This window comes from Grammomys surdaster, unplaced genomic scaffold (genome assembly GCF_004785775.1).
Source record: "Grammomys surdaster isolate TR1022 unplaced genomic scaffold, NIH_TR_1.0 229, whole genome shotgun sequence".
Lineage (NCBI taxonomy): Eukaryota > Metazoa > Chordata > Mammalia > Rodentia > Muridae > Grammomys > Grammomys surdaster.
Window position 1 is genome coordinate 3,443,503 of NW_021604674.1, and position 14,542 is coordinate 3,458,044.

Below are 14,542 nucleotides of genomic sequence, written 5' to 3' on the forward strand. Positions count from 1 at the left end.
GAGTCTGTCAATGGATGCCAGTAAAGTTTCAGGGCTAGGTCAGAAAGGCCAGCATAAAAATTCCCAGTGTTCAGTGGGCAAGCCTGAGGTTTCCTATGAGAGGTCTAAAGAATGAATGCTTTTCCTCAGGCACAGGGTTGAAGGAGCAAGAGTAAAAAATGGAGACCAGGTGTGTAGCTGCTGGAAGGAGGAAAGCTGACGGGACCGTGAAGGTGCAGGTTCGTGGCATCAGTGAAGGGTTATGTGCAATCGTCTTGGGCTGTGCTTGGGAGCATGAGACAGTTTACATAAATAGGGTGTCTCCTGGACTTTAAGCCTGGCACTGGTTAGGTAGTCGAGCAGGCCACACAACTAAGGAAACCTGGGAAGTGAATGGGGTTTCATTAGAGCGTATTCTTGAAATCCCAGTGAGTCAGGTGGATGAAGAAACAGGGAATTGGGACTGACGATACAATGGTGTTGGGGAATCCAGATGGTGTTTAGGAACTCACGGTTTTATGAGACAGTCTGAGAGAAGATGAAGAAAGGAAAGAAACCACAGTCAACCACTGAGCCCCAGGATATGCCAATGTGTAGGTCTGAGGTAACATTTATGGTGACCATGAAGGTAACTACAAAATAGCAAGGGCCTTTGTTCCTATGTGGTTAATGGATTTGATACATGGATGCTGTTTTGAAGGACTGTGTGAATATCTAATGGCTGTGGTGTCAGGCTGGAGCTGAGGAGCCAGATGGTCAGCTTGTTCTGAGAGTGGAAAGCTGAGTTTTCTCATGCACGGCTGTTTCCTCTGCCTTTGCTAGACAACAAGGTGCACAGGCATTTGGTGTGAGCATCTCGTTGTCCTTAAAAACATCGGCAAAGCAACTCTAGTTCACTTCACAGATGTCCTCCTGTCTGAGCGCCTTTGCATGCTCACAGACATTGTATTGACTCTGTCTATCCTGTCAGGCAGGGAGCAATTGCTTCCCAAGTTAAATGAGAGAAGCCACAAAACCAGCCCCAAATCTCATAGCTCCAAACTGGATTAGATTTCAAACTAAGATCCTCTGGTACCATGGCCTTGCTGAAAAACAGGCTCCTGGGAACCCCCGGGAACTGAGACAATTACTACTGATGGTGTGTTCCTGCCTGCTTCCTTCGCCCACCTTGTTATTTCCTGCACACTCTTGCAAAGGGATGCTGGCTTCCAGAGGCCCATCCCTAAAGCCTGCTCTCCAGTGGTCTGCCCCCATCTGAAATACTACGTGAGTCATGCAAGAAGCAATGAAGAGCAGAGTGGCGTCCTTGAGTTCCTTCTGACCCATGTTTCTCAGCCTCTCAACTCTTTCCAGAGGTGAGTCTTCTCTCCTGCTCACCTCATGGGGTCTGGGCTGACAGCTGTAGGTTTGATGGTGTGGTCACTCACGTCCTCTTTTGGCTGTCAGTGCCTTGGTAGGCCATTTTTAAGACCTTCTTATGTCTTAAAACCCTTTCTTAGAAAGTTAAACGCTAGTCTTTAATGTGGAGATCAGGTCTTCCTGGCATCTAAAAGTGCAACCCAACTACAAATAAGTCTTCAACTCATAGGAAGATGGTGACTATACGTTTAATAAATCAAGTTTGGAATCCCAAGCTTCAAATGTCTCTCAGGGGACTTCAGTGAGATATACATTTGTGTGAACAGATTCAGTCCGTCCCGTGTATTTGGACGGTGGTTTAATGTCCACCTAGAGAAGGTAGGGATGTGGGGAAACTAAACTTCTAAGATAAATAGAGATGAAGACTGGATGAGAGTTAATCAGAAGTTTTCAAACTTCACATCCTTGACGTTGCTACAAACTGTTTCTTGAGGGTGTGCTTTGACAGTAACCTGAAATACAGAAAATAAAACCACAGTGACAGAGAGGTGGATCAGCACTTATGTAGATAAATGAACACCCAGGCAGCCGTAGAGCAGGCAGCCATTCATACGCTTCTGTGTGGCTGTACTTCACAAGTTCCCTGACAGTTTAGGCTCGAACTCTAATTCTCCAGGGAGCAGCAGGGCTGAGGGTACAGGACCTGTAGCATGAACCACTTTCCATTTATTCCACGATTGATTCCACCCACTGCATCTCCAAATACCTTGAAGCCCATCCTTTTACCTTGAAACGTGAGGGCCACACCAACCTGACCTCAGCTTCACTGCTGTAGCTTCGTAGGCGACATGGTGTCCCTGCCCTACCCTGTCATCAGGAGGTACCACAAGGAACTCCATAGTGACAAACATCTGAATTTACTTCAACTTAGCTATCTATTGGAGATTGTGGACAATGTATGTAACTTTCCTTCGTCTCCATCTTTCTCACTGGTAGAGTATGTATAGCCATAAAATGTCTCCAAGGGTTAACTGGGGTGACTTAGGTGACTGGCTCTGTGGTGCCTAGGGGTAACACAATCCTTCACTAGTCCCACTTTCAGCCTCCTCCCCATCCCCGCCCAACTTCACCCATATCTACACATGTCTGAGCTCACATTGTTGGTATATTGGATGACTGAGATACGTTAAAAAAATGTTCTTTTCTACACTTCAGCATGACCCTTTTTGGAATTTTGAGGCTCAATTGCCCGTACAAGTGAATGCAAGTCAATTCAAAATAGACAGCCCACTTCCCCACTATGTTTCTGAGTTTTAAGTTAGGATCAGTTAAGGGCAATAGCTACCCCACGATTAAAGTATCCCACGATTATCCTGGAGACTCTCCCTAGGAAACCCAAATGGAGACCCCGTGAGCTAATTGAGTTGTGCTTGGTTTTGTGAAGAATAAAGACCATCTCGGGCACCAGTCTTTAGAGACCTTGCTACAATTATGCCTTTGTTTACGGTTTTACATAAAATGGCTGCATGTCCCATCCAGTTCTTCACTAGGGACACTTCTCCACTAAACTCTAATTCCTGCAGAATGGTTTCTCGGAGTTGTGGTATCAGAAGCAAAATGTGGGGAGCAAAATAGAAGAAGAGAGTGGGCCTGCAGCTTTGGATATTGAAAGTGCCAGGGTTTGGGGGAAAAGAAACTTTGGTCCCTTCTCCGTGTGGCTGATGGCAAAGCCCTAGGAAAAGTTTAATCAAGAAGAGCCAAGACTTGGCCCAAAGGTGGCTCCTCAGACAACCTACTTGCACAGATAGATGTTGCACCCTCTTATTGGCCCAGCCCTACCAAGCTCCCCAGGAAGAGTTGCTCACCATTGTGCTCGATCCACCTGTACTGCCTCTCGAGGCACAGCTCCTCCTGCCGCTGCCTCACCAGCCTCCGTGTCTCTGGGGTCAGGCCATTGGGGTCACGAGAAAACACAAAGGAGTAGCTGTCTGCACAGGTGCCATCCAGATTCTGCAGGCGGCAGGAGTACTGCAGAGCGAAGGTGTCGTAGTCCGTATCGATGATCCAGTGGTCGTCGTCTGTAAGCCAGAGAGACACCGTGGCCCCGGGAGCTGACCAACTAGCTACCACTGACACCATGGAACTGGCAGCCTTTCCTTAGCGAGAGGAGGCTGCAGAGACTCCTGACAGCTCTGTACAACTGGGAAAGTGAGAAAGGATCTTGCTCCCTTTACAGCAAGGTGTCCTGGCACAGAAGGCACCTCCTTCATGTCAGTGTTTCCTTGATAACAGAAGACACAGATCTTGTCCTGGTATAGAGGGCACCTTATCCATATCAATGATTCCTTGATAACTGACAGGACAATGTTTTTCTAAAGGATCTCTGAGGATATACTACTGTCTTCACTACCTACCCTCCAATAACATGCGTCTCTGTCTAATGCCTAAGGGTCCTCAACTTATGTCTCTCCCAACTCGAGGTTACAACTTTATCAATGCTCTATAAAATCTACCTCCCCCTATCTCACTTAGCCCCACTGTTCTCCTATTGGGTGGGCTAGAGGATGCCAATTGATGTAATCATTTTTCAGGCTCTACCCTTATTCACGCTTAGGAATCCTATTCACCTCCTCAGGTGGACAACTGGGATGCCTGGGGCAAAAGGTGCTCACCATCCAGCTTCAAATACTCATTAGAATTTGTAGTTTGGGGGACCGAGGAGATGCCTCACCGGGTAATTGTGTTTGTTCTGTAAGCATACGAACCTGAACTCAAATTCCCAGCACCTATGTAAAATGCCAGACTGGCTATATGGGTCTGAAAACCTAGCTCTGGGAGGCAGGGACAGGCAGACCCTGAGAGGTCACTGGGAAGTCAGCCTAGCAGAACAGCAAGCTTCCTGGTGCAGTGAAAGACTGTTTCAAAGTAATAAGACTGTCAGCAAGTATTCCGATACCCAATGCTCTGCCCTGGGCTGGTTCATACACCCTCACACTCATATATATATATACAATGAGCGAGTGCACGCGTGCGCACACACACACACACACACACACACACACGGTATTTCATGCATTGTTCAAAAGCACATGCTATTACTCCTTATTACAGATGAGCAGACAGAGACCCAGAAAAGAGAGAGAATTTCCAAAGGACCAGAATGCAGAATCCAGGGCTGGTGTTCAGCAGAAGAGCATATCTCCAGAGCTTGCACACTTAACCTTTGCCAGTGTCTCTTGTGTATTGAGTATTTGCTGATATATAAATCTATTTGGTTAATCTTTAACCATTAAGAGTCTTATTTCTACCGGATACTGGAATTGTTATATCTACCACATGGGGGTGGCTGACATTCCCTGGGTTTGAGGGGCTGGAGGCCACGGAGCTGACTGGCAGAGGCCACAGCCACACCAACATCTCTTGGGTCCTGGGCCGGCACTCCTGGCCAGCCGGGGCCACTGTTACTACGGGAACTTAGAGCTACCTGGACATGTCCACTTTTTCTTTACCTCCTGCTACATCTACCCATGTAAGGATTCATATTAGAGAAAGATAGAGAGACCCAGATGTCCAAACATTACAGCACAGGAGGCCATTCATGTCCCCACTGTAAGTCAACAGTGTGTGTGGCTCTCTACAAAGACTTGAGATACCTACCAGCCTAGGATCTGGCTCAGCCCGAACTCATACCCATAGGAGCACTGCTGAAGGGAGGATGTGCAGTCCTCCTCAGCCCCTGGTCTCACCAGAGAAGAAGAGGAATGAGCCACTCCTTTATCTTCCAGGCTTTCAGAGGCCTGGCCTGAAAATGTCTCTGGCCCACAACTCATCTGCTAGGCAGTGACCATGAAGTTCCTCAGTAGATGGACCAGGAATAGAAGTCACATGGCTGCTGCTGGGTCACCCCTCACCACAGGCTCCACCCTCCTCCCAAGTATCCTGAGTATGGGGCAGAGTCTTCCCATCTCTGGATGGTGTCATGGGATCACTGTGTCACAAGGGCATCCTGGGGGCCTGCCTCAGACAAACAGGCACTCATATGTCAACTAGTACTTCAACTCATTGTCTATGCAGTTAGCCCAGCACACCAGAAGCTTAACAACTTTATCCCCAAATTGTTGCCAGAATATAAAATATGACTTAAGGGCTAACTTTCAGTGCCTGATTTTAGTGCCCTTGGCTACTGCTTTTGACTTAAAAGAAGCCCTGAGTTGGTTTGGTTTATCTCCAGGTTCTTTTTGGCAGAATAGTTCAGTCATGAAGAATCCTAAGAAACTTCTCCAGATACTCCCTCCTAACAGAAGGGATCTGCCAGGGTACAGCTTGAAAGAGTAAACTTAGCCCTCCAGCCTTCTTTCCTGCCATTGCATAGGGTTCCTCTGAGAAAGAAGCGCCCCAAGTCTTCCCAGTCATCACCTAATTGCACACAGTAGACAATGGAGAGAGTGCCTGAAGAAGAGACCATGTGGCTGGCAGTCCCTGACTTCCCTCCAAAACCCCAGAATATGGCATTACACTGTGACTGTGTCTCCAGTGAACTGAGCAGATAGGTTGAGAGCCTAGAATTGCCTGGTTTCAAATGTGCGACAGAGGGAACTGTCTTGGTGGTTAGCTTTCTTAAAAGATCTGCCATTCACTGCTCTCACTTGCTGCGGCCCTAGAAAGTGTTCTCTTGGCTCTTTAGACCTGTGTCTTCCAGGGGAGACGCTCCCTATGATTCTCAGGCCTAAGGATTCAACTAAACCAGCCAGGGTACAGATTCCAGCCCATTTCCAAGTAATCATAGCAATAACCTTGGTAAAGGAATGAAGTCTGAGACGCCCGTGGTTTGAATTTTCAAGCCCACTGATTCTCAAACTTCACTGTCAGAAGGAACTCACCGAAGGAATATATTAAAAATGGAGACACAATGCTCTACCCCAAAGAGTTTCTGATTCAGTAAGTCTGATTTGGACCCATAAATCTGCACTTTGAAAAAAAAATTTTGCAACTGACTCAGCTGAAGTTGGCCAAAGGGCGGTGACTTTGAGAAACACTGATGCAGATGTTAGCCGCGCATTAGTAATTGTTCCTCCGTTAACAAGGATCCCTTTGCCAAGAGAGTGGCAAAATTTATTTGGGACAAGGAAGAAAGAAATCTTAGTTCATGTTTCTCTGGGGAGGCACAACAAAATAATGATCATAGCCAATATTTAATAAGCTCTTATTATGCCTTAAACTAAAGTCGTTCACATATTAACATGAGTAGTCCTTTCAACGATCTTTTAAATAGGAACTATTTCTTAACTCAATTTGATAGCAAAGGAAATCAAATTTTAGAGAATCTAGTCTTCAATTAAGTCTTTATTTGACCAATGGAGGTTGAGACCAATGACCTTCACTTTTGAGATGTCTCCCTCTCTATGCTGGTAGAATAAGAAAAGAAAGAGATCAGTACAGAGCATGCCCAAGAAGGGGGCAGCAGGCCAGAGGAGTCTGCTTGCACTGAAGGACGGAGCGCAGTATCAGAGCTCTTGCCTAACGTGGTTATGGGTTCGATTCCCAGGCCATTTATGGGGGGAATAAAAAGTCAAAAAAGTAGCAAGGAGTCAACTCCTCATTTCACCTGGCTGACAAGCTCACGGTAAGCCACTAGGTAAGCCTGTAGCTCTCTAATCTACTACAGTGGGGGCTCAGAACGGCTGGAATTCTCTCGGAACTCCAGCGCCAACTATAGAGCTTTATTACATTTAACTTGCCTTGAATTATTTGAAACCATCCTGCCTTATTATAAATATATCGATTTGGCAAGATGTAGAATGTGACAAGGAGAGAGACAGAATTTCGGCCTCCCTGAGTGGCCTGCAACCTCCTGTCCAAGTTCACGCTTAATGTAAGTCAAGGTCAAGGAAGGAAATTAGCACAACAAGTGAATTTGGAGTTTGTGAAGAAGGTCCCCAGACAGGCAGGTTAGACAGCGGAAGGCAGAAACCTCGAGTGGTAAGGTGGGGGTAAAGGTGGGGCAAATGTTCATTTACATCATTTGTACTAAGAGGTGTCACCAGGTCCCAACAGTTAGTTGTGTGTGTGTACCCCTGGGACACTCATTTCTTAACTTAAATAATAAACTTGAACCCAGAGGTGTCTGTGGGTTCTCCCACTCCAGACCCAGACTATAAAACTATGATTTCTTTACCTAAGAGGTAACTAAGAAGCAATAATATCAAACACAGATTGTATGCCTCAGTCACTCTTCTTAGCGCTTTCTGCACACCCGTGCATTATATCTTCACAGTTCCACAATCTGGGTGCTGTGATTCGGTCTACTTTGCACAGGAGAAAACTGGGACAAAGAAAAGTAACAACTCAGGGTCCCACAGGCAATAGTTTAATTAGGATTTGAATTTAGGTTGGGGGTGTGTGGGTGTGGATGTGCACGTGACACATGCACACATGCGCATGCTTGCACACACACACACACACACACACACACACACACACACACACGAGTGCGCATGCGCAAGTTCCTGTGCTTTCGTGTCTGGAGCTAGATTTCAGAGCCTTGTGCATATTAGGCAAATGCTCTACCAATGAGCTATATCTCCAGCCCTTAGGCAGTCAAATTTTAACTGGGCATACTTAACTTGCCCCTTTATAGGGTCATTTTGGAAAGGTAATCTAAGGAGAAATTTATCCTGGATACCCCCTTCGCCCTAGAGAAGTGGTTCTCAACCTTCTTAATCTTGAGGCCTTTTAATATAGTTCCTCGCGTTGCAGTGACCATCAACCATAAAATTATTTTTGTTGTTGCTACTTTATAGCTGTAATTTTGCTACTGTTATGAGTTGTAATGTAAACATCTGTGTTTTCAGATAGTTCTAGGCGACGCCTATGAAAAAGTCATTCGACTTCCAAAGGGATTGCAGCTTACAAGTCTAGAACCATTGCCTTAGGGTTAAGGTTAATTCCTTATCTCTGAGATCTCACGATACTTCTTCCCACATGAAACTATTCCTTAGTTATCAAGTAGCTTTCAGATTTATAATTTAACTGAAATGGGACGGGGCGGGGGGTGGAGGTTAAAGAACATGTAGGTTGTGTGTCCTGAAAAGTACTCTAAGCTTTAGAGAACTTTGTTGGGAGTTCTCAAAATCCTGCCTTGCATATAAGTTTTTAAGGAAAGGAGACTATTGCAACCAGAACACTGCCTGGCTGGTGGTCCACCAGCAGGGCCCTGGGCTGTGTGACACAGCTCAGACACATGGTCCTTTCATCTTGGATATCGGTCTTTACCTCTGCAAATATTCCAGATTGTCGTACTGTCTCCGGGGTTCCACTCAAAGAGACAGAGTGGAGTGGTAATGTGGGGAGGCAGTGTGGAGCAGGTCACAGTGGGGTGACCAAGAAAACGGTACTCGACAAGCCCAAAGGCCTTTCTGAACTTGGATCGGATATTTTAGACTAAGAATCCAGTCGCTTCTAATCCCATATCCCCTAAATTCAAACAGGGCTGAGGATTCTGCCTCTTGAAGCCCTTCCCAATGGTGTCACGAATAGAAACAGTGATTTGGCCATGTATGCCCCACTACTCACTTCCTCGCTGGAGAAAGGATGCTACACCCCAGTACTTCATCTTGAACTTGGCAGGATCTTCAGTGTCTGTAAAAGTGCCCACCATGTCTGCACACACTTCCCAGTTGCTGCAAAAGCCAAGAGAATCCTGAGCCAAGCCAGGAAAGGGCTTCTATCCCCATCCAAGGTGCTCTTTCCCTTCCCAGCGGGGGTTGGGCTCCCAGCCAGCCAAAGGCGGGAGACACCTTGGAATGGGGCACACAGCCCACCAGAGGCCACTGACCTCAGAAGACGGACTCTTCCCTTGGCTGTGGCGCTCATATGACCCTTCTCGTCCACTGAAAATTCAGCGATGATGTTGTCTTGCAAAAAAAGACCCTCGGGGTCCTTTTTGGCGATGGCATACCAGAGCCCAGAGAACTGAGAAAGAGATGATAGAGTTGGGGACTGGAGTCTGGGCTCCACCGGCCGCCCGCAGGCATCGGGGAACCCGGGCTGATACCTACACGAGCCTTGTCGAAGTTCTCCTTGACTCGGAAGCTGCTCACTCTGCAGTCGCGCTCGGCGCTGCCACCTCCCAGAGCCGCCAGCAGCACGAGCGCCCACACCCACTCCATCTCACACCGGAGTCTGCCCTACGGGACAGGCATCGGGTGAGCGCGAGGCCGGAGGACCGAGCCGCCCGTCGTCCCTTCCCGCCCCACCCCACCCGCAGGTCCCCGGGGGGAACTCGCGACTGCTCACCAGCAGGAGCTGCGTGCAAGCCTGGCCGCCGCGTTCGCGCGCGCGTGGAGCGATGGAGGCGAGCGGCTGCCCGACCTTTATAGCTCCGGGGGGAGGGGGTCGCGCTTTCGTAACCGCGCGGGGTGAAAGACCGCGGGGAGGTGCCGGGGGCGGGAGGGAGGGGGCGGCCGAGCTTGCATAACGCTCCCTGACTCACCGCCTGAACGCACGCGGGGCCCCTCCGTCGGCCTTGCCGCCCCCATGTCGCCTATGCTCCGAGCTCCGCTCAGGGTGGTCTCGGTGGAGCCAAAGTCTCCAGCCCAGACGATCCATCGGGGCCAAGAGCTGGCCCGGGGACCCAGCGGCGGCCAACTGCGGTCTTGGGTGACCTCCAGGTCCTGTTGCCCTGGCTGGAGGCCTACGTGGCCATGGTGTGGTGATGGTGGCCTCACTGAGCGAAAAGGAACCTATGATGTAGCCTGGAACATTAGTGTCCAGGCCCTGGCTTTCCCAAGTGGCCCCTGCTTCTACTGAGGAGCTGTTGTGCGAAACTTTTTGGCATATTTTGGCTGGGTTTTTTTCCCCTTTTGAAAAAGGGCATATTTTACTCTTTGATGAGTTGTGGTGCTGTTTGTGTCAATATTTATTCTTTCGTTTCATCATCTTTAGAAAACTAAAACGCTCCCTGTTAAATATTCTCTAGAAACGCAACCTAGGCAGGACAGGAAATATTTTCGCAGCGCCAGTGGCTGAGTGGTTGATCGTCCACTTCTGTTGCCACACTTCCTTGAAACCACACTGAAAAACACAATTGCCTAGTGTTTACCATGCATTTTTATTTCTAAGCCATATTAGGATTTATTTATTTCCAAAACAGTGAGGAAAATTGGCCTAGGGAGAGAAAAAAAAAAGGAGAGGAAAAGAATTCTATAACCTTAATGGTAGTAGGCAAAAAGTCTTGATTTTTTTTTTTTTTTTTGCCTATGGCACAACACAACTCACTACATTTTCTTCTGCATTTGGAGTTCGCAATCTGTCAAACTGAACTCAGCAGTTCAAAGGAGGATTTTGACCAAATGAAATTCAGTGATTTTTTTTTTGACGAGAAAGTATTTGTGTCTCCATTGCCCAAAGTGGAGACACAAATACATCGGAGAGTACACTGACCGTTTTGCCATAGCGATCTAAGAGGAGATGGGAAAAGGAGAGGAGAGACGCCACAGGAAGAACTAAATTGACATTTCCTTCAACAAGCGCCCTAGCCACATCTGGCAACCTTGCAAAGATACCTGTGGCTTCCTTCAGCTTCCTTTGGACGTTCACCTGCCTGGTTCTCGGCTTTATGTCCCTCTCCACCTCTGCACCATCGTGTTCCTTATAGTCTCTGTGGCACTAGAGACTATGTTTTAACTCCATAGGACTCTACAACTAGGAAAGACTGTTTCTGGCCAGGAGGCTAACTGGGAAATTTGGCTGGACTAGTTTTTACCAAAGGATGCATTTCTTGCCCCTCAGTTTCAACTGGTGCTTGATTAGGTACCCCATGCTCCTCAGATCCAAGGATATCCAAATCCTTTGTATAAATGATGCATTTGAATGTAATCTATATACATCCTTGGGCGTATTTTAGTCTTCTCTGGATTATAATGTTTAATAAAATGTAAATGTTATGTGAATAACTATAGTACTGTAAACAAAGGACTGTAAGTTCAGTATAGACACCAGTATGGTGTGTTGCTATGTAAATATTTTTTTTAAACTCTTGCTTAGAGAATGACAAAAAGTTAGTAGTGATCTGGACATTAGCACTAACTACATGGTTCATAAACAAGTTGAAGGTGCCCAGTACTCAGACACACACACTGAAGAGAGGCTGGGGGTCTGTGGGATGGTGTGAGGCCACCATGGGGTGTGGAATGTGTCACCAGTCCCCCAGGTGTTCAACAGAGTGCTTTTTGTGCAGCCCGTTTAAGTCATTTCTTTCATTTTTATCTTTCTGTGCCTTTTTCCCTCTAATATTTTTGGTTCACTGTTGGTTGAAACCACAGATAGAGAAGGTAGAACCCAGAAGCTCAAATAAGATGTGCTCAGAAGGTCATGGTATAATCATGTGTCTGCTGAGGTTGTGGTCCGTATCTCTGCACCCAGGAAAGGACTTCTGGGTACTTCCCTGACACCTGCCCAGCACTGTATTCCCTCTTCATACTCCAGAGCTGAGGTCTGCCTATTGCTGAGTAACCTGGGTGACATGCTTCAGGCTGAGCCCATTGCCTCTGGCTGAGGATTTCTGAAAGAAAAGGTCTGTAATCCCTCTAGTCAGCCAGTCCTCCTGAAGCACATCCTGGTGGCTCTGATGCTTGCTGTATCACAAATAAATGTGCAGGATATCAACGTGTCTTCTCTCCACAATAGTATTCATTTATACTCTAGGTGTTTAGAAAGCTGAGCCATTAATCTTCTCCTCTCTCTCCTCTCTTTCCTTTTCCCTCTCTGTTCCCTTCCCCCACTCCTCCTTTTTCCCCTCCCTCCTCTCACAAGCCTTGATGTTTTAGATCCCAGGAAAGAAAAACAGTTTATTTTGGCATTCTCTCCTGGATTTCTTCATGATTACAAATACGTGATTTCAAGTCAACTGATGCTTTGAACATTATAAATAACATTTCAAATATGCATATATACGTATCCAAACGTTAAATATTCACAGTGTTTATGCTGTTATCCCTATATGATAGGAGTTGAGACAATTTAAGACTTATTTGTCTTTGTACCTCTTGTACTTTTCAGTCTTTCTACAGATAAAATGTCAAACACAAAATAAAAGAAATACTTCATATGCCAACATTTTTTCCGGCCCTTTTTATCCGTGAAGTTATGTTCTGAATTTGCATATGGTGCACATAAAGTTCATTTCTTTGGCATTTCTCACTTCAAGGCTGATAACTGCTCCATTCTTTCTTCTATGACACACACCATTTACACACAACAGATACTGACTTACATTCCTTCACTGAAATCAATGATTTTTTCTCAGTGTAAGCTTCATAAAATGTACATATTTAAAGACCAGTCATAAACCAGGCATGGTGGCACACACCTTTAATCCCAGAACTCAAGAGGCAAAAACAGCCATATTTCTGTGGGTTCAAGGCCAGCTTGGACTATATAGTTCCAAGCCATCCAGAGTTACAAAGTAAGGCCCTGTATCAAAAAACAAAAGCAAGAAAAAAAGCTTTCTAATGTCTAGTTTCTCATGATTTATTACGGATGCCTGAATTACCTACTTGTCGGTTAGTTGAAGCTTTTCTATTGCCCTTTCATAGAGACTACACTGTCAGCTCATGCTTTCCTTTTACCATCTCCCTAAATCTTCCTAAGGCCACAGCCTAAGTGCTGCTCTCCGGAATGTGTCACCTGTTTGTGTGTAACCTGTCTCAGATGGGCTACATAAAATCTGCCTGTCCAACCAACCTCATTTATTTCCTGCCAATGAAACCGCAACCTAGCAACCTCCTGCCCCAGTGAATTTACTTGCATGAGAAATTAACTTTCACTGGATTACCCCACTGAGACTTTGAAGGATCATCTATACAAGAAGTTAATATCAACACCAACCTTGATGTGCAAGCCATCTCCTAGAAAATGCTGGAAGATGTTTTACCGGAGAACTTTACAAGATATTTACATCCCTGCCATCAAAGAAATTAAGCATTTTGACCACTACTCCACTTTGTATAAAGTGGCATTGACTTTCTCAGGCTGTCCAAGAGGCCACGAAAAATGAAAAAGAAGGAAGTTGGGCAGCATTTAAAGATACCAAAAGTATTGGTTGAAAAATGAAAAGGTTAGCCAGCTAATGTTGTTGGGTACAGAGACTGAAACTGATGAGAACACACAATAGACAGTGTGGTCCAATGGAGCAGGGTCCCTGGAGCAGCAGCTCTGAGAGTCTTTGCCAGTGGCCAGGATGCCAGGAGGGATGGCTTCCATTTGTTGTTAGTCCCTGCCTGAAAACTGTCAGTGAGGATGTACCTCAAGCAAAGAGGAGGTACGTAGATACCAGGTCAAACCCATCCCCACACAGCAACCCACATTTTCCAGACCCTCTAACAAACTCTGTAGCTACCAGTTTAGTGGTATTCTATTTCTGGTGACTCCTCAACCTTGGGGAGAAGCCTTGAAACTCTTTGCTGTTTCCTTACTTTGCTACTTTGGGACTACTCACCTTGAGACACTTTCCCCTTCTCCACGTGTAGAGTCTGCTAGAGCTGTGCTAAAGGAACTAAGGAACTTTTTATTCAGTGATGTAATCCCATATAATAGTTTCTGGGTGTCTCTGTTGCTATGTGGTCAGGTGATTGCATTTCCTATACCAGACTAGCAAGCGGGTGCTAGGCTGCTATGAGGGGTTCTTTTGATATTTAGGCTTTATTATAATTATTATTTACATAATGCAGCTTCTGAGTTTTCGCCTCCAACATATTAGAACCAATATAGTCAGTTTTTTCTTTTTGAGGACCCTCTTGAAATATATGGGTTTTTTTCGTGCAAGGAGTTTGTCTTAAGATGGAATCTTTTTCCCCTAGATTTGGAAAGGAAGACAAGCTAGAACATCTAAGCAAGTTATGGGAGTTTGAGTAATACAAGACATGTAAATGAGGAGACTTAGACATGATATATTTCCTGTGATTAAAAGTTATTAAATATCTAAAGTCAAAGTTCAAACACACATTTATTTATGAATTGATAGAGTTCTCTCAAATTGCTGATCTGTTTTTGGTAGCTATACTGGCTAGTTTTATGTCCTCTTGACACAAGCTATAGTGATTTGAGAGGAAGGGAACCTCAAGAAAATGCCTTCTTGAGATCAGGCTGTAGGCAAGCTTGTAGAGAATTTTCTTAATTAGTGATCAATATGGGAGGGCCCAGCCCA

The 14,542-nt window shown here is 45.9% G+C and overlaps 1 protein-coding gene across 1 annotated transcript; it reads right to left on the reverse strand.

Annotated features, from left to right (window-relative positions):
• Positions 1–1,567: 1,567 nt before the first annotated feature.
• Positions 1,568–9,702, reverse strand: Rbp4 (retinol binding protein 4). The gene is made up of 6 exons (XM_028773519.1): positions 9,634–9,702; positions 9,396–9,524; positions 9,173–9,309; positions 8,911–9,017; positions 3,204–3,416; positions 1,568–1,850 (listed from the first exon to the last, which is right to left on the reverse strand). Exons 2-6 carry the CDS (start codon positions 9,504–9,506, stop codon positions 1,813–1,815), a joined length of 606 nt encoding a protein of 201 aa, XP_028629352.1. The 5' UTR covers positions 9,507–9,524; positions 9,634–9,702; the 3' UTR covers positions 1,568–1,812.
• Positions 9,703–14,542: the final 4,840 nt, after the last annotated feature.

Excerpts from the sequence above, each read along its gene's own strand:
- Rbp4 (XM_028773519.1), bottom strand. The coding sequence starts at position 9,506 with ATGGAGTGGGTGTGGGCGCTCGTGCTGCTGGCGGCTCTGGGAGGTGGC. Across the intron at positions 9,018-9,172 it reads GGAAGAGTCCGTCTTCTGAG|CAACTGGGAAGTGTGTGCAG; the intron begins GTCAGTGGCCTC and ends TGGCTTTTGCAG. Across the intron at positions 1,851-3,203 it reads CAGGTGGATCGAGCACAATG|GTTACTGTCAAAGCACACCC; the intron begins GTGAGCAACTCT and ends TCTGTATTTCAG.